This window comes from Aulostomus chinensis, chromosome 11 (assembly GCF_037954235.1).
Source record: "Aulostomus chinensis isolate RoL2024-O1b breed Wild chromosome 11, RoL_Achi_v1.0, whole genome shotgun sequence".
NCBI lineage: Eukaryota > Metazoa > Chordata > Actinopteri > Syngnathiformes > Aulostomidae > Aulostomus > Aulostomus chinensis.
Window position 1 is genome coordinate 205,001 of NC_141330.1, and position 25,000 is coordinate 230,000.

Here is a 25,000-nt window from a genome sequence, read left to right on the forward strand (position 1 = left end):
TGATCAGAGGAGCTTAGCTCAGCTGAGAGTAAACCCAGTTTGACATCCATGACCTGCTTCATTGACGAATAAACTAGAAACTCTGGTTGCTTCTGCTGAGTCCATGTAATGGACAGGATGTGAACTTCCCGCCCACCTGGACCTTCGGACCATCTATACTGACATCATCTGTTCTACCGGCCAGGAGCAGAACCCTCACACAGACTCATGAAAGTTGGATCAGCAGCGTTTTATCTGCCTTCTTTTTATCTAAGAAGATTTTGAACCACAAGGCCCGGTGGAGCAGTGGTCCTCACTGTGGCCCCCCAGCAAGAAGGTTGTTGGTGGAGCCCCGGCTGCAGCACGGGGTCTTTCTGGGTGAGTCTCCATGTTCTCCCTGTTCCTGCTGGGTTCTCTCTGGTACTCCAGCTTCCTCCACAGTCCAAAGACATCAAGAGGGACCAGGTTAATCCAGACTCTAAATTGACCGTAGGCGTGGCTGGGAGAGCCAATGGTTGTCTGTCTCTATGTGTTGGCCCTGCCATGGACTGGTGACCTGTCCAGGGGGAAGGCTGCTGGGATAGGCTCCACCCCCACCACCCTCAACAGGAGAAGAGGGGGAAGATGGAGGGAAGGGTGGAGGGATGATGGGTGGGTGGATGGATGGATGGATGGATGGATGGATGGATGGATGGATGGATCCTGAGCTCTTAGAATACTGGGATTCAGCCTCAACTCTTTTGACTCCCTTGAGCATTTGTTGTTTGAGTCTCACGAAGGTCCTCTGATCAACATCTGTCGGCCCACAAGGGCCAGGACCTCAGCCGACTGGGACCCTCTTGTCTATCTTGAAGGAGTTGAGGGACATTGCAGCCATCAGTTCTCACTCAGGCTGTTTGTCCATCAGGTTCATGAGAACACGCATCCCATTGAACCATGTCGTCGGTGTTTCAGATCATCTCATCCAATCAGGTTGCTTCATGGCTCACTGCCCGCCTCCTGACTCGTGGCTGAGGGCTCCTGATTCCACCAGGACAGGCAGATGAGGACAGGCAAGTGGAGAGGAGTGCTCCTCATGGTGACTCAGCAGGTCTGTGGGCTTATAAAGAGGCAGGGATGCCTGGTCCCTCACCACGGAGACCATGGCCTGGCTGCTTCTCACCGCAGGGATCCTGGCGTACTGCTCACCGCCGCTGCAGGGCAAAGCTTCAGGTAAACAGCCGATCTGGGCTGACACTGAGTTATCAAAGCAGTCCGGCTCTTGATCATCTCCCAGCTCAAAGATCGCTTCTCATGATGAGAGTCCGAGGAGTGAAGGAACAAGAAGAAACTGAACAGTTATTTGATGATATTTGTGATTTTTGTGTCCTATTATTTGACGAAATATGAGACACAGATGAGGCTCAAGGAGCACTAGAGAACCTGGTCAGTGAGGCTGTGGCGAGGAAGGCCAACCTGCAGCCGTGTTACTGGGTCGCGTCAGTGCCGCTCGGCTTCACTGACTGGTAAACACTGTTTCCTCTTCGCTCAGAACTGTTGTTTGCTGTCATGTTGATGTGCAGAGTACCAGCTGGAGTCTGAGAGCCTGAGCCAATGTGAGTTGCTCAGGGGTGTGGCTGTTGCCAAGCAACAAGGGGACATCCCTCACTGCACAGAAGACGGCAGGTTCAGGTATTTTACCTTTCTGACTGACTGACGCTATTCATGTAAAACATATCAATATATACTGTACATCAATATGCATTGTGTGTGTGTGTGTGTGTGTGTGTGTGTAGGCCTGTGCAGTGCAGTCGGCGGGATCAGGAGTGTTGGTGTGTTGATGCTGAAGGTCAGGAGGTTGCTGGGTCTCGAACTAACACCTCAACTCTGAACTGTAAGAGACACAACTTTTATCATTTGATCGAGCATTGATTATTGATCAACTGTGTGTGTTCTGAGGGGGGGTGTGTGTGTGTGTGTGTGTGTGTGTGCGTGCGTGCGTGCGTGCGTGCGTGTGTACAGGTCCCACTCCCTGCCAGCTGCAGTCTGTCTGGCGATGTTCCCAGTCAGGACTCTTTGAGCCGGTTCAGTGTGAGGCCAGCAGAGGGCAGTGTTGGTGCGTGGACCAGGACGGGGAGGAGCTGTATGGGACCAGACAGGCTGGGAGACCTGACCACTGTATGTTACTGTGGGAATCGGCCTCAAGACCTCTGCTACTCCTGCTGATGGAGTTTGATTGACAGTTGTTTCAGTCATGAGTGTGAGATGATTAACAGGAAGGAAGTGTAGTAACGAGCATTAACTAACGGTTAATAGTTATATTCAACGGGATGAGTCGAGTTGATTGGCCATCGAAGGTGTTTTAGCATTTGATAAGACGTCCTGTTGACCTTTGACCTGCAGGTCCTGGTCGCTGTGAGGTCAAAGCAAGGCGCCTTCTCCACGGCTCCGGGTCAATCTCACCTCCTCAGTGCTCCAACGATGGACGCTTCCTCGCCGTTCAGTGTAAATTCTTTAACACAACTGACAGAAGAGAGCTGGACCTGCTGCACACCTTCAACATGTAACTCACCTGTCTGTGTCAGTCTGTCTTCACCTGTTTCTCTGTGCACAGGTGTGTATTTTTGTGTGTTTGTGTTGTTTCAGGTTTCCTGAAGCCTTTCACACGTTCCGAAGATTCCGAATGAGGTTCCCGTTTGTGTCCTCGTACTGCTTCTGTGTGGACAGCAGAGGACGCGAGCTGGACAGCACGGGTGAGAATGCTCAATGACTCATCCCAGTTCTAAGAAGAACCTGGACTCCAGTCCGATCCTTCAAACTGGCATCTCAGGAACCAAAATGTCCCCATAATGATGAGGTTGAAGGTGGTTCTTGCTGTTCAGGTGTGGAGCTCCTCCTGTCTGACGTGTATGACTCAGCATTCTCGGGTCTCAGGGCAGGTCGCTCCTTCTCTGAGACCAACGTCCACAGAGTCCTGCAAAGGAGGATGCTGGGAGTCCGCCTCGCCCTTACTGGACACTTCCGATGTAAACACACTTGTTATCTTGCTGTCATAGTTAAATACGTCAGCAGTTTAATGGAACGAGATCATCCTGGCCGGGTCCCGTGGTCCCGTTAACGTGGTCCCTGTCCTTCTCAGGTCCCTCTCCCTGTGAGCAGGAGCGGCAGGCAGCAACTGAGTCCTCCAGCAGTTTTGTGCCGTCCTGTGAGAGACGAGGGTCCTACTCCTCCAGACAGTGCCAGGAGGGGGGGCAGTGCTGGTGTGTCGACACCTCAGGAGCAGAGCTTCCTGGGACACGACGGATGGGAGACTCTTCCCTAGCCTGTGGTCGGTGTCCCAGGAAGCTCTCACGTGTATCTCTCACTCTCTCATTTCAGTGTTGCACTCATTATGTCCCCCCCAACTCCCCTTCATCTACCCCCCAGGCTCAGGCGTGGCAAACCACTGTTCAACTCAGCGGCGTCTGGCTCTTTCCCGGCTCTTCTCTGGCCCCATCGTCCCTCCTGCCCCCGCCTCAGGTGGACCTCCAGTCTCATGTCAGTTTCTCCTCCAGCCACTTAGAAACCTCCTGCCAGTGGAGGCAGATCCAGCCTCTTTCCTGTCTCCCCTGGTGGAAGTCCTCCATGGTCTCTTCCCCTCAGTGGGGGGGGCTCTGCAGACGCTGGCTGGCTCCTCCCCTCGCCTCCTACAGGAGAACCTGTTTGGAGGAAAACTTCTGAAAAATGCAGTAGAATTCAACTTCAGTGGGGTGGTGGGAGCCCGAGGGGCCCTCAGTCTAGATCGCCTCTCTTCTCAGGATGTTGCCACAAACCTTCAGAAGAACCAGGACCTGGTTCAGTCTATCAGCAGAGCCCTAGAGGAGCCTGGCTTCCTGTCAAGGCTACAATACACGCTGAGGGCCATGAGTGTCCCACGCTCCGCCTCCCTGGACCAGGTCAGATGCAGAGTTCCTGCCGGCTTCTTCTTAAGACCCTCAGATCTTGAATAAGCTGCGGCTGCTTGTAACTCAACTTGGCTCTGGTGGCGTTCCAGGTCCTGAGTCCCCTGCTGCGTTCCTGCTCTGGTGAGGATGAGGAAAATCAAGATGCATCATCCATCTTTGTCCCGAGCTGCACATCCAGTGGTGGCTTCCAGGAGGTTCAATGTCAAGGCGCTGAGTGCTGGTGTGTCGACCCTCATGGTCAGGAGGTGGCAGGGTCGAGGGTCACCGGTCAGCGCCCTCGATGTCCATCCCGCTGTGAGAGACAGCGAGCAGTCGCGCAGAAAGCAAAAGGAAAAATGGCGGCCGGAGTGGACACCCACATCCCAGCATGCTCAGAGGATGGGGACTTCCTGCCGCTGCAGTGTGTTGGGTCGCGCTGCTTCTGTGTAGATGCTGAGGGGGGGACAGTGGCAGCTCAGTCGGCAGGGGGCGCTATCACCTGTAAGTCCATTATTGTGAGATGAGTAAACAATACATCTCACAGGTAAAACAACCAGGTACAGGTACAGAAACGAGCAGCCACTACCTCCAAGTAGATGGGCACTTCCTCTCCATCACCGTGACTACAGTAAATAACCATCTCGCTGGTGGAAGTCTCACAGTGGTCCTGGTGTCTAGGTCATGACATCATCAACTCATCAAAATAATATTGAGATGATGACATCACAGTGGTGATTTAGACAAGCTATTCAGTAAAGTCATGATTTGTCTGGTCTGTTGCCATGACGACAGGCCAACAACTTTTAAAATGCTGATTTTCTGAATGGAGTTCTGCTCAGGTGCCTAAGACCTGATGTCTCCTCATCATGACGGTTTTTCAACAAATGGACAATCAAATTGTTCCCAGAACACCCAGCAGGAATTCTTCATGGCTGTCCGTCCCACCAGGAGGAAACGCGTGACTGGAGACGGTGGCGTTCCCTTGGTTGCACTGATTCAGTTCAGTCACTGCATTTGTTCCTTCAAGGCACATTGAGCAGCAAAAAAAAACCCTCAACCAACATTTAAACGTATAAGTACAAGTCAACCCAACATGTGAAAACATAAAGAAGCTGTAGCCAGGATGATGTTGATGTGGACAAACTGTCGAACATCCAGGTCTTTACTGATGTCTGTCCTGTGTTTCAGGTCCAGACAGAACAACCCGCAAGCCGTCAGCAGGTCAGATACACGCGACTTTTACAGGAGGTTTGCCATTTTTTCAGGCATAAATTTCATCCAGTTGTAGTCTCTGTGTTTTTATCCTTGCCCAACCTCACCTGTGCGCTCTCACTGGCGCAAACATCCAGCCAGGAGAGTAACATTGAAGTCGAGGCAGGGGCCCCTTGGTGACGCCTGGGCCAAATTAATGTCCATTGGGTTTGGTTTTTTGAAGAAATTACTGCTACCATCTTTAATAAAGGAATAAAATATAATCAATCAGCAAATGAAGATGAATTTGGATTGCATTTCATACCACAAACACTAAAACTATACTTTTATTTCTGTGACTACAGTCTGTGAAAATGAACTTTATTCTGTGTGACAAAAATCCTGGGGCAGATAACAAAAGAATGACACATTTCCTGTTTTCAGCTGCAGGTTTCCAGTCACGTGCCAAATTAAAGCGAACTGGGGACATGTCTACATGCTATTGGTGTTTGAACCAAAGATTAATGCTAGCGTGCCACTGGTCAGCATGCTCACTCAGTAGCTATGCTATGCTCACTTCCAGGACGATGCTCACAGGCACTGGCGAAGGTCACAGCTTTCAGACTGGATGTTGAAAACATAGTCAATATCTCCAACTCCTCCCACATTCCTCTGGGATACGGATTCCTTTTGGCGGATGGTCTTCATCTGACCCCAGAAGAGCTACAGGTCGGCCAATCAGAGGAGGAGCTGCAGCTCTCTGACAGGCTGGTCAGCCGCACCAAAGCTGCCCTGCGATTGGCTGCCTACTCCAGTGAGACAGGCTAAAAGTTTGATATCACCGGTGCGCCGGTGAGGCTGATGTTCATTCTGTCTTGTTCTTCTTCAGCTGTCCAGATGTTCTTGCCACCACAACGCCGCTCCCACCAGTTGTTCAGTCCACAGTGTGATGCTGATGGAGGGTGGCAGCACACGCAGTGTCATCACAGCACAGGTCTCTCACACACACACACACACGCACGCACACATGCACACACACAGACACACACATTTGTCATTTACTGACAGGACACTTTCAGGGGCACCTAAATCAGGTCAGCACACTGCTGGGCAAACTAGCATGTCCTCATGGTGGTGGTAAAGGAGGAGGACGTGTCGTCTCCAAGACCGAGGACATCAACTGTCCATCTAAACCTTGTGTCCAGGTCACTGCTGGTGTGTTGATGAAGATGGCGAGTACATTCCCCATTCTCTGACCAGCCGCTCGCGCCACCTGCCATCATGTGAGTTAACGTACAACACACGTGTTGACACAAACATATTGCATAAGCAGTGTTAACGTGTGTGTGTGTGTGTGTGTGTGTGTGTGTGTGTGTGTGTGCTGGTGTGTCCTCCTCCAGGTCTCACACACTGCCAGAGAGCTCAAACTCACACTCTGCTCTCCGGGTGGATGAAAGGCTCTGACATCACCGCTAAGTCGTCCTACTGGCCGAAGTGTGAGACGGTAAAAAAAAACATACACTTAAAATTTCACCTTCATACCCTTTAGTTCCCTTTTAAGCCACAGCTTTGTTAGCTAGTTAGCTATAAAAGTTATGCTGGCTACAAAATATTGTGTTTGCATTTTTAAAAATGCATTTTAGCGTCGCTCTTTATCCCCCGCTTGAAGCTCGGCGCTCCTGGGCTCCATTACTGCACCAAATGTTCATGTTAACATACAACACACATGCAAACCGAAGCTCCAGCTCCAAGTACAAAACCAACTACTTGATGATCTTTTTGCTGAACTGATCAATAATCTGGTCTTCAAAAATCAAAACATCTTCATAGGTTTCCTGCTCAGGGCTCAAAATCACACCAAGCTGTTGCACTCGTTTATGAATGGATTCATCTGATAGTTGCTCCTTGTCCACAGATGTTACATCGCGTGCTCCCACCTGCGGTGCAGTTGCATTGTGGGTGATGTAGGTGCCAGGTTTTGACAGGAAAGAGCGTGATGATGTCAGAGGTCCTAACAGGTTTGAAAGATGAGCTTGTGTGTGCTGCATTTCAGGACGGTCGTTTCTCGCTGCTGCAGACGAGCGGCGCTGTGGGCTGGTGCGTCAACCCGCTGACCGGAGAGACGCTGCAGACGGCATCACGGAGCCCCGATGGACAACTGACATGTACATACCATAAACATATGTAGTTCAATTAAGACTGTCGAAGTACTACACGATGACATCATCACTACCTAATTAACTATTGATGGTGCGTTCAGGTCCCAGCTGGTGTGAGCTGCAGGGTCTTCAGTGTGACCCTGATGGCTCCTTCATCCCTCTTCAGTGTGATGTCACTTCCTGCTGGTGTGTCTCTGAGGATGGACAGGAAGTGGGAGGTACCCGAATATCTCGAGAGACAGGACGCATGCCATCATGTGACCGTAGGTTCTTTCTGGGTTATTTGTTGAAGTTTGATGTCTTCAGATTGATCACAGTAGCACCTGGTGGGCGGGTGTGTGGTGGGAGGAGCAGCAGCTGATTGGTCCATGGATTTGTCGTCCATTAAAACTGCACTGATGCATGTTCTTGCCTCATCTCTAGGTCCTCTCTGTTCTGACACCACCGTTACCCATGGTGCACTGGTCTGCCACCCAGCAGCCACTGGCCAACAGAGCTGCAATCTCATCTGTCACCATGGTTACCAGAACTCACTGCCAATGAGCAGCTTCCTGTGTGAGACGGTCAGTCGGCAGTGGGTTGGAGACGTCACACCGCTGCCTGGTGCCTGTCAGAGTAAGACCTTTTTCAGGGTGCTGCCATTTTGAAGGCTTCATCTTCCCGATTTTCATCTGAAGGGTTAGGGTTCATTCCATCTCAGACCAGCTTGAGCCCTAAATTCCCTTTAATGGTCAAAGTTATGTAATGTCAAGTAAGCTCAATTTTATGTGGATCACGCAAATCAGAACACATGACACAACAAGAAGAGCAGGTCTAGAACCACAGAACAGTTCCCCAGAACACCTGAGACTCCTGAGATGTAAACAGGCAGAAATGTTAAGATGACACAGCGACTCTGCTGTTTTCATGCACTAAACCAGTATGTGTGTGTGTGTGTGTGTGTGTGTGTGTGTGTGTGTGTGTGTGTGTGTGTGTGTGTGTGTGTCAGTGTCTCAGCCTCTTCAGTTGGTGTCGGCCTCTCAGACCTGGATGTTGTTGTCACCCTGCTCTCAGATCAGCAGTTTACAGTCACTGCTGTTACACTTGATGACCAGCAGGGGGCTCTGCTCCGCTCAGGTAACACCAACCTTGCAGCATTCATTTATGTCAAATGAATGCCACATTTACAATGAAACCTGTTTACACACGAAAGATGAAAACGAAACAAAGGAATGATGAAAATGGGAGATTTTGACCAAATAAAAGAACCAATCTTCTTCACTTTCCTCATCTTCCTTTTTTCCTGTTTAAATTTTTCTGATAAGTGTTCATGTTTGTGTTTATTCTTCATTTCTGCTTCTATTTCTACCAGAAAATTGGCAAAAGAATCCAATGTCAAAAACCCCTCAAATAATTTTTCTTGTAACATTTAAGGTTTTAACATGCAATTCGAAATAAATCCCTGCCATTTAAAAAAATCTATTTTGTTCTCCAAATTTGTACTTTATTTTGATAGTTTGGTAATTTTTTCTGACTTTGTGCTCTTCATAATTGACTTGTAATATATTTCTCTTGCCAAGTGAATTGGGGGGGGGGGGCAATGATTCAAAATAAAGGTGTCTGTTCTACTTCGCTGACCTGCATAACTGACAGATTGAGCCTGATGTGGATGTGGCTCTAAGAAACAAAGCTAACATTTGTATATCGGTTTGTGCAGCTGCCAGCATCTGGCCGCTCTGTAGCGCTGTGTGACGACTCTTCACTGCGTCTACAGTGTGATGGCATTACAGTCAGGTTAACACACAGCTGGACCGCCACCCTGTTTGACCTCCCATCCTCTGACCTCCCCAACCTCCGGGACTTTGGTGAGACGTGACAAACAACACATTGACTTGTCACACTAAAACTGTGGCATCAAACATCCCCTCAGTCTCCAATGATGATTGAATTTAGCTGATTTCAGCTGACAGCTGCCATCCTCATGAAATGTTCATTAATTGCTATACAAACAAGCACGCTGTAACACACAACTAGGTTGTAACACCACCAGGTTGTTACACACCACCACGCTGTAACACACAACTAGGTTGTAACATTACCAGGCTGTAACACACCATCACGATGTAACACACAACTAGGTTGTAACACCACCAGGCTGTTACACACCACCACGCTGTAACACACAACTAGGTTGTAACACCACCAGGCTGTAACACACCATCACAATGTAACACACACACAGGTTGTAACACCACCAGGCTGTAACACACCAACCCGACGTAACACACCACCACTCCAAAACACCAACTCCATGCTGTTACACACCACCACTCTGGAACAACACCATCACACTGTAATACACCACAAAATTGTAACACACCACCAAGCTGTAACACACCACTGGGTTGTAACACACCATCACGATGTAAGACACCACCACTCTGTAACACCAACTCCATGCTGTTACACACCACCACGCTGGAACAACACCATCACACTCTAATACACCACAAAGTTGTAACACACCACCAAGCTGTAACACACCACCAAGCTGTAACACACCACCACGCTGTAACACACCACCAGGTTGTAACACACCATCACGATGTAAGACACCACCACTCTGTAACACCAATGCCTAGCTGTTCCACACCACCACGCTGGAACAACACCACCATGCTGTAAAACAACACAATGCTGTAACACACAACCAAGCTGTAAGACACAACCAGGTTGTAACACCACCAGGCTGTAACAAACAACCATGCCACCACACTGGAAAACACCACCACAGTGTAACACACCACCAGACTGTAACACCACACACTGTAACACACCGCCATGCTATAACACCAACAGATTGTAACACCACAGATCTGCCGTGTGTTCATGTTAGATCTGTTCCTGAATGAGTCCCGTCTCTTGGACAACTTTCGAGGACTTCTGAGTGATACTCCACTGATGACACAACCCAAACTGGTTTCCATGACACCACCAAGCTTTGGCTGTTCCCGTGGTTACCGCATGGACAGTGATGGTGATGGCTGTCGTAAGTCAGTAAGCTATAAAGGTTAGCTGCTGTAACCTTTGAAACCCACCAGCTGATGACTGACATTTACTCTGCATCCGGCTCCACAGTCGCTTGTCCAGCTGGGAGTTACTCCATAGAGGGGGCGTGTCTTATGTGTCCTCCAGGATCATATCAGGAAGAAGAGGGGCAGGACTTCTGCAACAAGTGTCCAAGAGGTTCTTCGTTGGCTGGAGCGTCATCTTCCAAACAATGTAAGTCTGTCAATCTTGTATCTGTTTCTGTTCCTGAACACACAACTGTATGTGTGTGTGTGTGTGTGTGTGTGTGTGTGTGTGTGTGTGTGTGTGTGTGTGTGTGTGTGCGCGCGCGCACGTGCGTTCATGGGAGGCAGGTGTGACTGAGTGTCAGAGGCAGGGCTTGCGGTGTTCAGACAAAGGTGACTTCCTGGCAGCGCAGCCTCTGTTCCCGTCTGGAGGATGGAGATGCTTCAGTAGTGAGGGGGTGGGGCTTGAGTGGACTGGTACAGACACACCTCTGACAGATGAGGAGTGCTCAGGTGAGTGAGCTGCCAATCAGTTCGTAGCTGAGCGCTGTGAGCCATTACTAATGTGTGTGTGTGTGTGCGTGTGTGTGCGTGTGTGTGCGTGTGTGTGTGTGTGTGTGTGTCTGTGTCTGTGCATGTGTGTGAGTGCAGTTCTCAATAGGTTTCAGGCTGTTCCTGTTTCAGAGCTACAGGTCGGATCTGAAGACACTGAAGTCCTGCAGACGATGACCTCTGACCTCAGAACCTGCGTCCAAGGTGAGGCCACTTGTTTAGATTCAGGCTCAAACATCGGCTCACCTGAACTTGATCTCCTTAGAATCAACATGGAGGATGAAAGATCATTGATGTGTTTAACTGTTTGTCTCCTCAGCGTGTGCAGTGATGCCGTCCTGCCACCATGTGGCAATTGTCAACACGCTGTGTGAGCTGTACAGTTGGCACACACAGAACACACCCTGCAACACCTCCCAGCAGGTACACAGCCTCTCACACACATGTTCATTTGCTCTTTTAGTCAAACATGAACGACTGACATTAAGACAAGATCTTTTGTTGATGGATCGTGAAACTCATCTAGCACACCTGCCACCGCTAGCTGCATGCTAACATGCTACAGGCTCCTGCAGGTCCTTCAGAATCCTGAATGAGATTTATTTATTTATTTATTTATTTATTTATTTATATTTATTTTTTTGAACCAATGGCTGAAACCACACAACTGCCAAACCAAAAGCGGGGACTGATGGGTTGTTCAGTTTTCCTGAACAGTCGTTCCGTCAGGTCCACGTCCATGGAGTTCCTCAGGGCACCATGTAGCTTCTCTCTTAGCGAGCAGATAAGCGTGCTGATGTTAGGATTTAGCTTCATTAATATGATTGTTCAGTGCCTGGGGGAGGAGCCTGAACAATGTTGGTGTCACTGCAGCAGCGACTCTTTTTCTGTCTAGGCCAGTGGGTTTCTGGATAACCCTAAGGCCGAGCTGTTTGATTGGCTGAACTGCTCTCTGAGAGTGAGGGGCCGGGCTGCAGATCTGCTTGTTATCAGAAAGAAAGGTACTGAGACCATCACAAAACGACTTCGATGTCAAAAAAGATGTAAGTATCTGGCTCTACTCAAGTGTGTGTGTTTCAGGGGAGCAGTTCTCCTCCTGGCAGCAGCAGCAGAGTTTCTCTCGGATGGCGATGACGAAGGCGCTCTCAGGAGTGTTCAGGACTCAGGTATTCTCCTCCAGACGGACGTCTCTCTCTGACGTTCATCGCTTCTGTCAGGACGGCTGCAGCCGCAACGCCTGCTGCCATGGCTTCATCCTCAACCAGAACAGCCTCAATGGTGGTACGTTCCCACTGAGAGTATGAACGGATGAAGGGGTCGGCCCTTCAGAGGTGGAGCCTACTGTCTCACCTCCTCTGTTCCTCCCCCTTAGGTTCTCTGCTCTGTGGTTGGCTGACAGCTCCGTCAGTCTTGATGTGTGGGGACCAGGACTGGGATGTAACTGGACAGGCAGCAGCCAGTCGTATATGTGGAGCAGGCCTTACTTATAACGAGCAGCAGAGGAGCTTCGTGTTTGACTTCGGAGGGCAAAAGTTCACCATCAGTAGGAAAATGAAAACACAACTTGACCAGAAATAATGAAGGAGTTTTGATTGATGGTTGTGTTGTTTGTGGCCAGCTGATTCTGCTCTGCCGGCTGACAGCAAGAACAAGGACTACCAGGCGTCCATCATCAGCTTCCAGGCCATCTACATGAACACAGGTACTTGACCTCTGACCCTACACTACTAACATGGAGTCATTCAGTAGGTTTCAAAGACCTTAATGTGGTCTGTCTGAACCTAGGTGAGGCCAAGGGGACCTGAGCCCCACCCACTGCATATCCAGAAGGATTACAAGTGTCAGGATTTACATGTTTGACTGTGTTTTTCTGTCAGATGCTGCAGCAGCTTCTGACTCCTCCTCCTGTGTGGCACCAGAGCCCCACCCCCCTCTCAACAGTGAGTATCATCTCCTTGTTTTTCTGGTATCAAGGAGGAGGTGAAGTAGACATTTTGGCTTCATGACAGATTAAACTCAGTATTCTTTGTTTTTAAACTTGCTGTCTGGCATCACTCAGGGTGCTCCAGGGTCAGTTTAATTTCATTTGTACTTGTACATGTTTGTACTTCTATACTGAGTTTCATTTGTACTCATTCGTCTGAAGGTATAATGAGGGTTGCTCAGGTTTCTCTCGCCAGCCTCCACGTAACTGCAAGATGGCGAGATGATGCTGGAGATGCTCAACTCTGCATCCCTCCATGACAGAAAGGATGGCAATGGTGGAGGTGTCAGTCACTAAGTGACTGTGTGTGTGTGTGTGTGTGTGTGTGTGTGTGTGTGTGTGTGTGTGTGTGTGTGTGTGTGTGTGGTTTTTTTGAAGGTTCGATACAACAGAAATTTGAGGCTGTGCCTCTGGCTGACGCTCTGGTGGACCCTCAAAGGAAGCTCCCCTCTCTCTCCTTCTTGCTTAACTCAAAGACCTACAACTCCCAGCAGGCACTGCTCTGGTGCCTCACCCGTACGTCTCACTTACTCACACACAGTCAGACACACACACACACACACACACACATCCCTTGTTAAATCAAGATGGTTGTGTTTCAGGCTGTGAGGCAGAGTTGCGGTGCTTCCTTGCTGACCTCAGAGAAGCCGACTCAGCAGGTTTCTTCAGCTGCATGTTGTTTCCCGACAGCAGAGTGTGCAGCGCCTACGACAAACCTCTGCGACAACCCTGCCGCCCCCTGCTGGACAGAATGCCCAACAACACGTACAGCAAGAGGGGTAAACAGTTCCTTGGGACTTGTCCTTGTCTCCATGGTGATAGTGGATTGGGGTTGTTGTCATGAGATGGAGGGAGGTCATGAATGGCATCACTAAGCTGTGTGTGTGTGTGTGTGTGTGTGTGTGTGTGTGTGTGTGTGTGTGTGTGTGTGTGTGTGTTTGTTCTCAGTGGAGCTGTCTGGACCAGTGAGGAGTTTCTACCAGAGAATTTCCTTCCAGAAGATGGTCTCTTACTCTGTCCGCAGCCGAGTCACTATAAAGGAAAACACCCCGCTGCCTGAGGGGTAACACAGACACACAGACACACAGACACACAGACAAACGCATACTAACATATTTGTGCGTTCAGTTTCAGGGTGTGCGAGCGCCACTGTGATGAGGACCCCTGTTGCCGTGGTATCGGCTTCGTCAAAGACACCACATCACCAGGTATCCAGTTCCCAGCAGATTTGTGTATCTGTATTTGGTATGAGATTGTGGTGGTGCCGTACATTGTGTGTGACTGCATGTGCATTTGCAGGCGGCACAGAGGTTGTATGTCTGTCTCTCATCAGTCTTGGGGTTCAGACCTGCGGTGAAGACGACCGCACCAGCTGGAGGTCCCAGGACTGCCAACCATCCGCAGTGAAGACCGCACCTGACCCCTTTGGCTGGTACCAGAAACCTGGTACTCCACACACACACACACACACACACACACACACACACACACACACGTGCTGAAGTGACATGTGATGTGTGTTTTCAGTGAATCAGTGGACTTCGTCTCCTTACCTCTGTCCGCCCTTCAGTTTGCCACCTCTCAAAAACAATGGTGAGACTGCAAAACTGCAGTACTGTTACTGCTTTTACTACTGCACTTCTAAGCACTTGTACCATTGTCAGTACTCGCACCACAATCAGAACTAGTACCATCAGTAGCACTAGTATTATCCTCAGCATTAGTACTATTGTCCGTGCGAGTACACACAATAAGACCAGAACGTGTTTGGGTTTCAGTGTCAGTGGATCAGTGGAGGCTTCTCTCTGACTCTGTGGTTCTGATTGACCCGTCTGCCTCTTCATATGATGTCATCCACATCAGCCGGGACATCGCAACGGACCCGGACAAGACCAGGGATTGGTGTCTCCATGGTAACCCCAGCTGATCATAAGACTGAGCCACATCCAAATTCTTTTTCTGTCATTATATAGTGAATCAACTGTGTTGAAACACAAGACACACACACACACACACACACACACACACACACACACTTCAACTTGCTGGTTTGATGCATGACAACAGTTAGCGGAGTAGCTAGCCATAACACTAGGGGTATATTTGCTTGAGGAAAACCAGATCAACACAATCATGAACGTTAATGGCGAGGAACCATTGCTCCAAGCCAAATGAAGGCGAAAAGGGGGCGGGTTCATTCTAAAGGAAGTGCTGCCTCCTGACCCCCACCACCTGTTTCTCCCTGCTTCAGCCTGTCAGGAGGCAGAATCCTGCGCAGCAGTGACGGTCAGAGAGGTGGAGTCTGCCACACGCTGCATTCTCTACCCGGACACCACCGCATGTGGGTTAAGCTCTGCCCCCTGGTCAACCAGCCTGTCCTCCTCCTGTCAGCTGGTCATTCGAGAGCCCGCCCCCCAGGTCTACCTGAGGACAGGTGAGCCAACAACGGTTACGTCAATTTTTGTGCCTGGTCAGGGGATCCTGCAGGGAGTTGCCATGGAAACAGCTCTGGGTTCAGACAGGAAGATGGTGGTTCAGTTCCTTGGTGTCCCGTACGCACGTCCACCAGTAGGATCCCTCCGCTTTGAAGCAGCCCAACCTGTTGACTGGGAGGGGACCTGGGACGCCACCAGACCACGGTAACCTTTTCTTTTCTGGTGGTTCTCTTGTCACGTGACCTGAATTTAGCACTGAGTTACGCGCCGTGCTGGTGACAGGAAACTTGGCAACTAAATTATATTCAACAGTGATAAGAAACCAAAAATGCTTGAAAAAACTGACAAAAAAAATCCCCTGACACTTGACAACATTCAGTACAAGAACTTGTGGTTTCGCAGTATTATGGATCATATGAGTATAGTATTTTTAGTCTGCAAGTGAGCAGGAATGGAGGATGTGGATTGTGATTATTGGATGGTGATGGTGATGGACGTGGGTTCCTCAGGCCCGCTTGTATCCAGCCTGGTGACACAGCAGCAGCCTCCAGCGAGGACTGTCTCTACCTCAACATCTTCAGTCCCCCTACCTATCAGAGGGGGCGTGTCCCAGTCCTGGTTTTCTTCTTCAACTCTTTGGCCAATCAGAATCCAGGACTCTTAGACGGCTCAACCCTTGCTGCTGTGGGTAACATTGTCGTGGTAACAGCCAGCTACAGGACTGCAGCACTGGGATTCCTGAGCACAGGTATGTAAACACACACACACACACACACACACACACACACACACACACACACACACACACACACACACACACACACATATATATATATATATATATGTGTGTGTGTGTGTGTGTGTGTCTGTATGTATACTATATATGTCTATATGTATACATACATATATACAGCTGTGTGTGTATACATATATAAATATACAGCTATATACACACACAGCTGTATATATATACACATATATATACATGTACATATATATGTATATATACAGCTATATACAAAAACACACACATATATACATATGTGTGTGTTTTTGTATATATACAGCTATATACAAAAACACACACATATATACATATGTGTGTGTTTTTGTATATATACAGCTATATACAAAAACACACACATATATACATATGTGTGTATATATATGTATATATGTGTGTGTATAGCTGTATATATATATACATATATGTATATATATACAGTTATATACACACACACATATATACATATATGTGTATATATACATACATGTGTATATAGCTGTATATATACACATGTATGTATATATACAGCTATATACACACACACACACACACACATATATATATGTGTGTGTGTGTATATATGTATATGTATATATATATATATATATATATATAAAAATAATTGTGATGCTTATGGCTTACAGCCTATAAAAGCCTCAAATTCTAAATCTCAGAAGATGAGCACACTGTGAAAAGGTTTATTTTGTCGGGTCAAAGTGTCCCACTCTAACCAGCTGATTAGTCCACCTGCACAGCGTTCCTTTAAATGGTCTCTCAGTCTGGTTCAGTAGAATTCACAATCAGGGGGAGGACTGCTGACCTGACAGGTGTGCAGAAAACCAGCATTGACCCTCCACAAGGAAGCGAACACCTGAACAGGAAAGTACAAACCAAGCTGGAACTTCCCAAAGTGCTGTGTCAAAGCACGTTAATAGAAAGTTAATTGGAAGGGAAAAGTGTGGAAGAAAAAGACCCCCAGAGAGAACATAGGTGGCATTGCCAAGGGACAGGTGAGATATGACACCCCACGGCGCAGAGGAGCCGAAGGCCACCACTGAAGCACCCCGGTCTTCCAGAACACCTCAGCAGTGGCTCCGGCTGCTAGCATCGGCTGCTAGCATCGGCTGCTAGCATCGGCTGCTAGCATCGGCTGCTAGCATCGGCTGCTAGCATCGGCTGCTAGCATCCATGCCCACCGAAGCAGCAGTTCATGCAGAAGGGGCCCAAACCAAGTACTGAGTACATACACATGATTATACTTTTCAGAGGGCCAACATTTCTGTATTTAAAATCCTATGTTTTATTGATTTCATGTAATATTCTAATTTTCTGAGATTTTGAATCTGGGGTTTTCATCCCTGTAAGGCACAATCATCACGATCATAACAAATAAAGGCTTGAAAGATCTTGCTTTGCATCGTCTATAATATATTAGTTTCACCTTTTGTGTGTGTGTGTGTGTACACACACACACACATGCAAAGTATATATATCTACTTGGATCTCTTCAGGTGTTTCTGGTCTCCATGGTAACTATGGGCTGTCAGACCAGGAAGCAGTGCTGCGTTGGATCAACGCCCACATCTCTATAGTAGGCGGAGATAATACGAGAGTTACAGTGGGGGCTGAGCGTCGTGGTGCTGATGTCACCAGCCTTCACCTCCTGTCCTCGTCCTCATCTCCTCCTCTGTTCCAGCGAATGATGCTGATGGTGAGCAGCCCCACGTCCACAGACGTGTCATGACATCACCATTGTGGGTCTGACTAGGACTTAATTGTAGTAAATAGATCAAAACATCATGTGGGTGATTTGGAAAACAGTATGTTGTCATGGTTTGTCAGTTCTGTCGCCATGGTGACAAGCTAACAGCTGTTAAAATGTTGGTTGTCTGAGTGGAGCTCTGATCAGATCAGTGAGGTGGCCCCACGTCATGAAGGTCGTCTCCTCGCGTCACGTTGTTTAACACAAAAACTTCTTCTCAGTAATTCTGAAGACGTTTGACTTCCAAACAGGCACAAACAATTATCTGATCAGAATTAAGCCGCCAGTGGTTTGTGAGCCATGGCACCGTAGATCACCGCTCCAGGGCCCCTGGACTCTCCAAGTCTTGCTGAGACCAATGAATCTGGTGTGTTCAGAAGTGGCCAGGAGCCTTTTGTCTGTCCTGATGTGTGCGTGAGACACTGTTGGATGTCTGACGGAACATTGTGTTTTGCTGCAGGGAGGTTCTGTCTTCTCCCCGTCACTGCTGCAGAATCTGTCATCCTCTAGAAGTCAGGCGCTTGATCTGGCCAAAGAGCTGGGCTGTGTGACCTCTGATCCTGACGATGACAAGATGGTGGCATGCCTCCGAGCAACTCCTGCGCACACGCTCAATGCCGCTCAGACGAAGGTGGATTGTGAAACCGTGACGATGCTTTAACAGAGTCCAGATGTGAGTGTGTGTCACACATCCACGCTGTGTGTTGCAGCTGCTGGCTGTTAGCGGTCCATTCCAGTCCTGGTCTCCGGTTCAGTCCCAGTTTCTGGCCATTCATCCCACCTCCCGGTTCCATAGTGTTGACCTGCTGCTGGGAACATCTGAACATGATGGTCTGATCAGCAGAGCTCAAAGACTAAAGGTCAGAGGTCACAAAGACAGACATACAGACATGTGACACACACCCTCAGAGTACTAGGATAAATGTACCCCAAGCACACCAATACTGAAACTAGATCAGAGTACACCAAGAGCACCACTTCTGCAACGACAATAAGAGGACTGAGAGTGAAAGTGACCTGGACTTTTGCTTTTTCAGAAAAAGCTTTGAAAAGAACTCACGTGTCATCTGAATGAGGTTCAGAAGATCCAGAGACAACAGAGTCACAGAGATGTCCAAGTCTCTCGCACTACTGGCTTAAAATGCATGTGGACTCCCGTGGGAGGGTCTAACTGTCTCCATGGTAACAGTATTTTTATCATCAGGACATACCTGGTCTACCGAGCAGCCAAGAGCTTTTAATCAGAAAACTACACTTCTCCGTTGATCCGACTGTTTCCATGTTAGAATCCAACAATTTTAACCGAAATTCTCTTGAAGTGACGAAAAGGTTTGTGTGACCAGCAACCGACCATCCTGCAGTCCCGGGGAGAAATCAGACTGATGATGAAAAAACAATAAAAGGAACTGCAATAAACCAGCAGCCAAGAAGAAGACGAAGGCCGGTCCACATCACCGTTTCCCAAATCGTTGGTTTCCTTCTGTGTTTCCATCTGTAGGCACAAAATAAAGCTGAAGAGGCACGAAAAACAATTGGCGCACAGTGAGGACCCAAACAGTTGTAGACCAATCAGAAATGTTTATTATTGCAGGCTACAGCACCATAGCTCCTGAACGGTACCACCCCCCAAACATGGACTTGACTCAGGGAAAATCAGTCACCCGGGATCTTAAGCCAGTTCCTGCAGTCGGAGAACCCAAGGTTCCAAGTCACTGAGGAAAGTTCCTGTGGCAGCTTAAGTTTCCTCTCGTCTGTGTGTTCAGGACTTTGAGGCTCTGCAGGGTCGCGCTGACAGGAAAACGGCGTTCTATGAGGCCCTGAGTCGCTCACTTGGTGGCGAGAAGGACAGCGAGCTGCTGAAGGAGGCGGCAGCCTGGTTCTACTCTCTGGATCACATCCCGTCATCTGCTGGCTACAACCTGTTCTCCAGGGCGCTGGACAACGCCACCAGGTCAGGTCCTCCACTCGCATCCTCACTGTTCCAACATTCGCTCTCTCTCTCCCGACCTCGCTGACAATGATGAGTTCAGTCTGATTCTTTTCATAACTCATCTCTCCTCACTGTTTGGCCAGAGATCTGTTCATCATCTGTCCCAGTCTGCACATGGCTCGCCACTGGGCAAACAGCAAGGCGAACGTCTTCTTGTATCACCAGCCCGCCACCGACAGCAGGTGACTCGACAAGTCTGCAGAATCTTTTCCTCAAGTCTCACTGAGTCCTGACCCACATCCTGAGTCTCAGTCACGCTGGACTGCGTGGTTTCCTTAAACTGCGGCAGGAGGAAACGACCTCATGTTACTGACAGCAAGCGTCTTTCCTGTGTCCAGGGCAAACATTCTTGTCCCGTTGGATGTTCAGTTTGTGTTTGGGACTCCTCATCATCCAGTGAGCTCCAAGCACTTCACCCCTGCTGAGCAGCGTCTCTCGCTGGCCATGATGAGCTACGTCTCCAGCTTCATCAGGACCGGGTGAGGACCCAGAGACACTCTGGTAATACATCAGGGCCACGTTTATTCCATGGTGCAACTGGGCACACAAAGAAAGTTTTCCCCAGAGAGAAACAGAGCACGAAAACAATAATCAGAAATCGTGAAAATGGAATAATATGAAGATTAAAAATTGAGAGCGTCAAATGAAATGTTCTTATCACAAGCAACATGCCCGTCTGGAGTCGAACATCTCGCTCCCTAAATTTCTTATTCGCGTTCTTAAAATTTGGTTTTGATCTTTTTTTTTTTGCCCAGGAACCCCAACCCCTCCCAGATGTGGGCGAAGACATTTTTGCCTCGATGGCAGCCAGTCCTGCCCTCTGTAGCTCCACCCACCTACCTGCAGTTAAGCCCTGCCCTCAGACAGTTGCAGGGTCTGCGTCAGAACTCCTGCTCCTTCTGGAGCCAACTGGGAACCAGACTGAGAGGTGAGGAAGTCCAGCAGAGTTTGGCAGTGGCATTCAGTAGTTCACACATTGACCAACAATCCACATCTGGACAGCGTTGCAACCGTCCGTAACAAAGGAGAGGAAGTCGTCTTCCTTCCATCACAAGACAGTAATTAATGCTATTAAATTATGATGACATAAAATTCAGATTTCCTGCCTTGCGCAAAATGACCCAACTTCCATTGAAGTCAGAGGCATGGAGGTATTTAGAGGACTCAGGGATTGGTGCAGATATCAGGACAACCATGGTTCCCTCTGATCACCTTTTTTAACTCTCTCTCTCTCTCTCCAGGTGTGTCAGGCGTAGAGCCTCTCCAGCCTGTGTTGACCTCTGACCTCCCAGTAGCCTCAGCCTCTGGCCAATCACAGACAGAGAAAGATGCCTACAGCTGAAGTGATAACATCGTCCCTCAGTGATGAGCTCACTGCTTGATCCAGACGTCAGTTTTTCAGTTCTTCCGTAATCAGTTATGATCAATAAAGAGTTTCAACCCTGACCAGCATCTGTCCCCTTGAGGCTCACACACACACAGGTTTGTGCAGCTATCCTTATGAGGACATTTAAGTGACTTCCACTCATATAGACAGACTAACCCTGACCTTAACCCAGCCTCCACTCACACCTTCACTTCAGCTTTAAACAGGAATTAAGGTCCGTTTTCTGATTTGCGCTAAAGTGAGGATGATATATTGTTGCAATTTCTCAACTGGTCCGGTTTGCATTCACAAAGGCCAAACTCCCTCCATGTTCCTCCTCTCCTCCTGTTGAGGGTGGTGGGGGTGGAGCCTATCCCAGCAGCCTTCCCCCTGGACAGGTCACCAGTCCATGGCAGGGCCAACACATAGAGACAGACAACCATTGGCTCTCCCAGCCACGCCTACGGTCAATTTAGAGTCTGGATTAACCTGGTCCCTCTTGATGTCTTTGGACTGTGGAGGAAGCTGGAGTACCAGAGAGAACCCAGCAGGAACAGGGAGAACATGGAGACTCACCCAGAAAGACCCCGTGCTGCAGCCGGGGCTCCACCCACAACCTTCTTGATGGGGGGCCACCGTGAGGACCACTGCTCCACCCACAACCTTCTTGATGGGGGCCACAGTGAGGACCACTGCTCCACCCACAACCTTCTTGATGGGGGGCCTCAAACGGTCCAAAAATTGTCACGTGGCAGCAAAGCCGTTCAGTGATTGCTTCTACAGTTGAGGTTCTGCACACCATGGAGCTTCGACTGCTCAGTCTCATGTTGGCGCTGGTCTGGACTGCGTCTCACAGACTTTAACGGACCGCGTGTATGAAATGCTGGGATGACTACCAATTAAATGATGTATTAATACACGCACGTCTGCAGTCGGCGGTCGTATCACAGGAGACAACAGGCAGTAAAGAGGGCCTCCCTCCATGTTTTTTCCTTCGCCATACAAGCGCGACCAGTGAGGGAAGAGGACAGTAAAAAGCTCACTGTCACATACATGTTACAATCACAAGGTTGGCTCGTCATACTAACAGAATATGACGTGTAAAACAGTGCGCTTCCTGTGATTGGTGTGGATGGCGTTCACACCAGAAGTAAACCGCTCTAGAGTTCACTTGATAGCGGTCTCAGACCACCCCTACCAGGCCGACCAGAGAGCGGTTGACTGGTCCACACCAGAGTTGGAGGCCAGCGTTCACACCGACCAAAACGAACCGCACCAAGGAGGTAAACGCTCCAGGGTCCAGTTCAACCGGACTACACAAGGCTGGTGTGAACGCGACCTAAGAAATCACCTTGTGATGCATCAAGGAGGTCTTTGGTCCCCATGAGGACTCGAGGTCCTGAAAAGGTGGTATTTATACCAGAGAAGGTACCAAGAACCAGGTACTCACACACACGCACACACACCAGGTCACACAATCATCTAAGTGACAATGTGAACATGGGATGAGTGGCGGTGCAGGTGAGTGGTGGAAAGCGTCAGTCCAAGTCTTTTAGAAACAGAATCTGGCATCAGCCGCCTTCATCCATACGGACAACAAAGACTCTGACTGATTTTATTTTGATAAATGCAAACAATAAAAACATGTTTCCATAGTGGCTGTAAAAGGGACTCCTGACTCCCTCAGAGGTTAAAGGTCACATGTGCCCATGTTCTTTAGCCACAAGTTCAGGGCAAATTTAGTGCCGGTGCTGACCCGTTCCACATCTGGACCACTGGCTGGTGCCCGGCTGATCAACACAGCCAGCGGCAGCATGGAGTTCCTCAGACCACCATCTGAGGAAACCTGCAAAATGCTGCAAACACAAAAGGTCCAAGGTCACAGGAGGTAGTTCATCTGCATCAGACCTCCATGCAGCCGTGGTACCTGACGCTGCGTGGCAGCTCTTTCAGCCGGACCTCGCTGTCCTCGCCGTCCTCTGCTGACCCAATGGCTTTGACGAGCTGGGCGTCTGCCCACAGACAAGCACTGACCTCTGCTGGCAATGGGTTAAGGAAGTCCTGATGACATCACCAGAGGTCAAGACTCAAGCCAACACACAATTCCAGTGCCATAACACCCAGAATCTCTGCACGTGTGGTGATGTCACCAATTCTGGGTGGGGTTACCTGTAGCTGCAGGTGTGTATGAGAGGAGTGCAGCAGCATGTAGACGACCAAATGATGTCTCTCAGGAAGTCCTCGGGACAACGTGGCAGGAAAGACAGACTGATGAGAGAAAGACACCGTAGTTACTCGCCGCATCTCCCAGGAATGCGTCCATCCGCCCGTCCGCGTCTGCCTGCATGCTCCTACCTCCCACAGGCCCAGTATCTTTGGAGAAAGCTGCTCTGGTTCCAGGTTCAGCCCAGTTTCCTCCCTCAGCTCCCTCAAACCTGCAGCCAGCAGCTGATGTCAAACAGACAAGTTGACATTCAGATGGCAACTCACTCAAAACTGATGATCAATAATTGAAGAGGGAAGTTCTGAAGAAAAGAACTTTCAACAAAATGAAACACAGCAACTCAGATGAAACGAGCTCCTTGTTCTCTTCAACTAATGCTACATCTGCTACGTTCAGCTAGCTGGTTTAGCCACTGATCATTCCCTACCCCACTGTTCACTTGTACTTTTTGCTAATGCTTTAGATTATTCACTGTTATGTAGCAGTTTAAAAATGTTGTGTGCTTGACTGTATATGTTGGTCTGTTACGTTCAGCTAGCTATCAGCAAGCTGGTCCATCAGTCCACATGGCGTCCCGTGTGGAATCATGGCAGTTAGTTTCTGAACTTGTTTTGCTAACTAAAGCAATAGTTGACAAGCTTCAACATCAAGCAGTACACAGGTGGACGGAGTGTCTTCACCGTCTCGCCAGGCTCCAGGTGACCTCCTGTAACAACGGAGCAAGAAAACAGGTTAAACTCGTTGCAGTCCAGTGTTTCTGATGATTGACAAGTTTAGGGAGAGAGTCGACCTGGAGGAACCCAGACGTTGGGAAATACCCTAAGCTGCTCCGCCCGCCGGGTCAGCAACACCCTCTGGTTGGCTGTCTGCAGCATGACGGCCACACCCACATCCACCCCCCTCTGCTGAATGTCCAATGGGATTGCTGCTGCTTCTGTGACTGACAGGTTTTTGATGGGACAGAAGGAGGGACGCTGAGAGGGAAAGGAAGTGGATTGAAACAGAACGTCTCAAGCTGTTGATCACATCTGTAACTTTGTTTATAATGTTCTTCTTCTCCTTTCTTGATATATTTGGATTGCTGTTTCTTCTTCTTGAAATTGAGCTGTGGTAACACACAAATTTCTCCGGTTGTGGGATCAATACAGTTCTATCTTATCTCTTATTTAATACTGTCACACCTCCAGAGACCCAAGACGGACTCATAGACACATGAGTTCCCCAAGTTCCTCCAGGTTAGTGACCTGAAATCAGGTGTGTGGTTCCCAGCAACTGAACATATTAGCAGGTTCAGTTCTACATCAGATCCACCAGTAAACACCAGACCGGTGGATGGTGGAGGTTCAGTTCTACATCAGATCCACCAGTAAACACCAGACCGGTGGATGGTGGAGGTTCAGTTCTACATCAGATCCACCAGTAAACACCAGACCGGTGGATGTTGGAGTCTTAAAAACCTGGGTTGCAAAGAAGAGTCAAGAGGAGCCTACAGGGGTCATGGAGGTCATTAAAGGTCATCAGGGGGAAACACAAGAAGCCTGAACCTTAGCGGTGGTGACCTTGAAGTCATGTGACCCTGGTGTAGTTCCTTCCTAGTCTAACGTTAGCTTAGCACT

General features: G+C 48.9%; 2 protein-coding genes across 6 annotated transcripts in view; one reads left to right on the plus strand and one right to left on the minus strand.

The window, feature by feature from the left end:
- Positions 1 to 1,069: 1,069 nt before the first annotated feature.
- On the plus strand, positions 1,070 to 21,251 carry tg (thyroglobulin). Of its 2 annotated transcripts, none has more exons than XM_086217443.1 (47): positions 1,070 to 1,191; positions 1,542 to 1,650; positions 1,755 to 1,852; positions 1,981 to 2,136; positions 2,362 to 2,521; positions 2,605 to 2,711; positions 2,841 to 2,984; positions 3,098 to 3,286; positions 3,385 to 3,893; positions 3,992 to 4,382; positions 5,070 to 5,129; positions 5,656 to 5,886; positions 5,962 to 6,066; positions 6,278 to 6,355; positions 6,473 to 6,576; positions 7,126 to 7,237; positions 7,333 to 7,494; positions 7,655 to 7,846; positions 8,220 to 8,347; positions 8,928 to 9,075; positions 10,107 to 10,259; positions 10,349 to 10,492; positions 10,633 to 10,797; positions 10,936 to 11,040; positions 11,156 to 11,259; positions 11,732 to 11,837; positions 11,917 to 12,117; positions 12,209 to 12,379; positions 12,455 to 12,538; positions 12,714 to 12,776; positions 13,199 to 13,336; positions 13,423 to 13,599; positions 13,769 to 13,883; positions 13,949 to 14,028; positions 14,120 to 14,266; positions 14,348 to 14,413; positions 14,599 to 14,733; positions 15,072 to 15,459; positions 15,765 to 16,003; positions 17,554 to 17,753; positions 18,265 to 18,435; positions 18,515 to 18,664; positions 19,568 to 19,755; positions 19,878 to 19,976; positions 20,133 to 20,273; positions 20,550 to 20,722; positions 21,036 to 21,251. In XM_086217443.1, exons 1-47 carry the CDS (start codon positions 1,122 to 1,124, stop codon positions 21,134 to 21,136), a joined length of 7,257 nt encoding a protein of 2,418 aa, XP_086073569.1. In that variant the 5' UTR covers positions 1,070 to 1,121; the 3' UTR covers positions 21,137 to 21,251. The 2 variants fall into 2 exon arrangements, with proteins under 2 accessions (XP_086073569.1, XP_086073570.1); XM_086217444.1 differs by having other exon boundaries at positions 5,070 to 5,102.
- The window catches only part of nudt17 (nudix (nucleoside diphosphate linked moiety X)-type motif 17), a 12,353-nt gene continuing 7,546 nt past the window's right edge, over positions 20,194 to 25,000 (minus strand). For all 4 annotated transcript variants that reach the window (XM_086217448.1, XM_086217445.1, XM_086217446.1 and 1 more), the window contains 6 exons: positions 24,175 to 24,358; positions 24,065 to 24,090; positions 23,516 to 23,608; positions 23,330 to 23,428; positions 23,088 to 23,221; positions 20,194 to 23,016 (listed from right to left, as the gene is read on the minus strand). In XM_086217448.1, the coding sequence (XP_086073574.1) occupies positions 22,851 to 23,016; positions 23,088 to 23,221; positions 23,330 to 23,428; positions 23,516 to 23,608; positions 24,065 to 24,090; positions 24,175 to 24,358 (702 nt within the window). In that variant the 3' untranslated portion in view covers positions 20,194 to 22,850. The remainder of the gene's footprint in view (positions 23,017 to 23,087; positions 23,222 to 23,329; positions 23,429 to 23,515; positions 23,609 to 24,064; positions 24,091 to 24,174; positions 24,359 to 25,000) is intronic.

Excerpts from the sequence above, each read along its gene's own strand:
- tg (XM_086217443.1), top strand. The coding sequence starts at position 1,122 with ATGGCCTGGCTGCTTCTCACCGCAGGGATCCTGGCGTACTGCTCACCG. Across the intron at positions 1,192-1,541 it reads GCTGCAGGGCAAAGCTTCAG|AGTACCAGCTGGAGTCTGAG; the intron begins GTAAACAGCCGA and ends GTTGATGTGCAG. Across the intron at positions 8,348-8,927 it reads GGGGGCTCTGCTCCGCTCAG|CTGCCAGCATCTGGCCGCTC; the intron begins GTAACACCAACC and ends CGGTTTGTGCAG.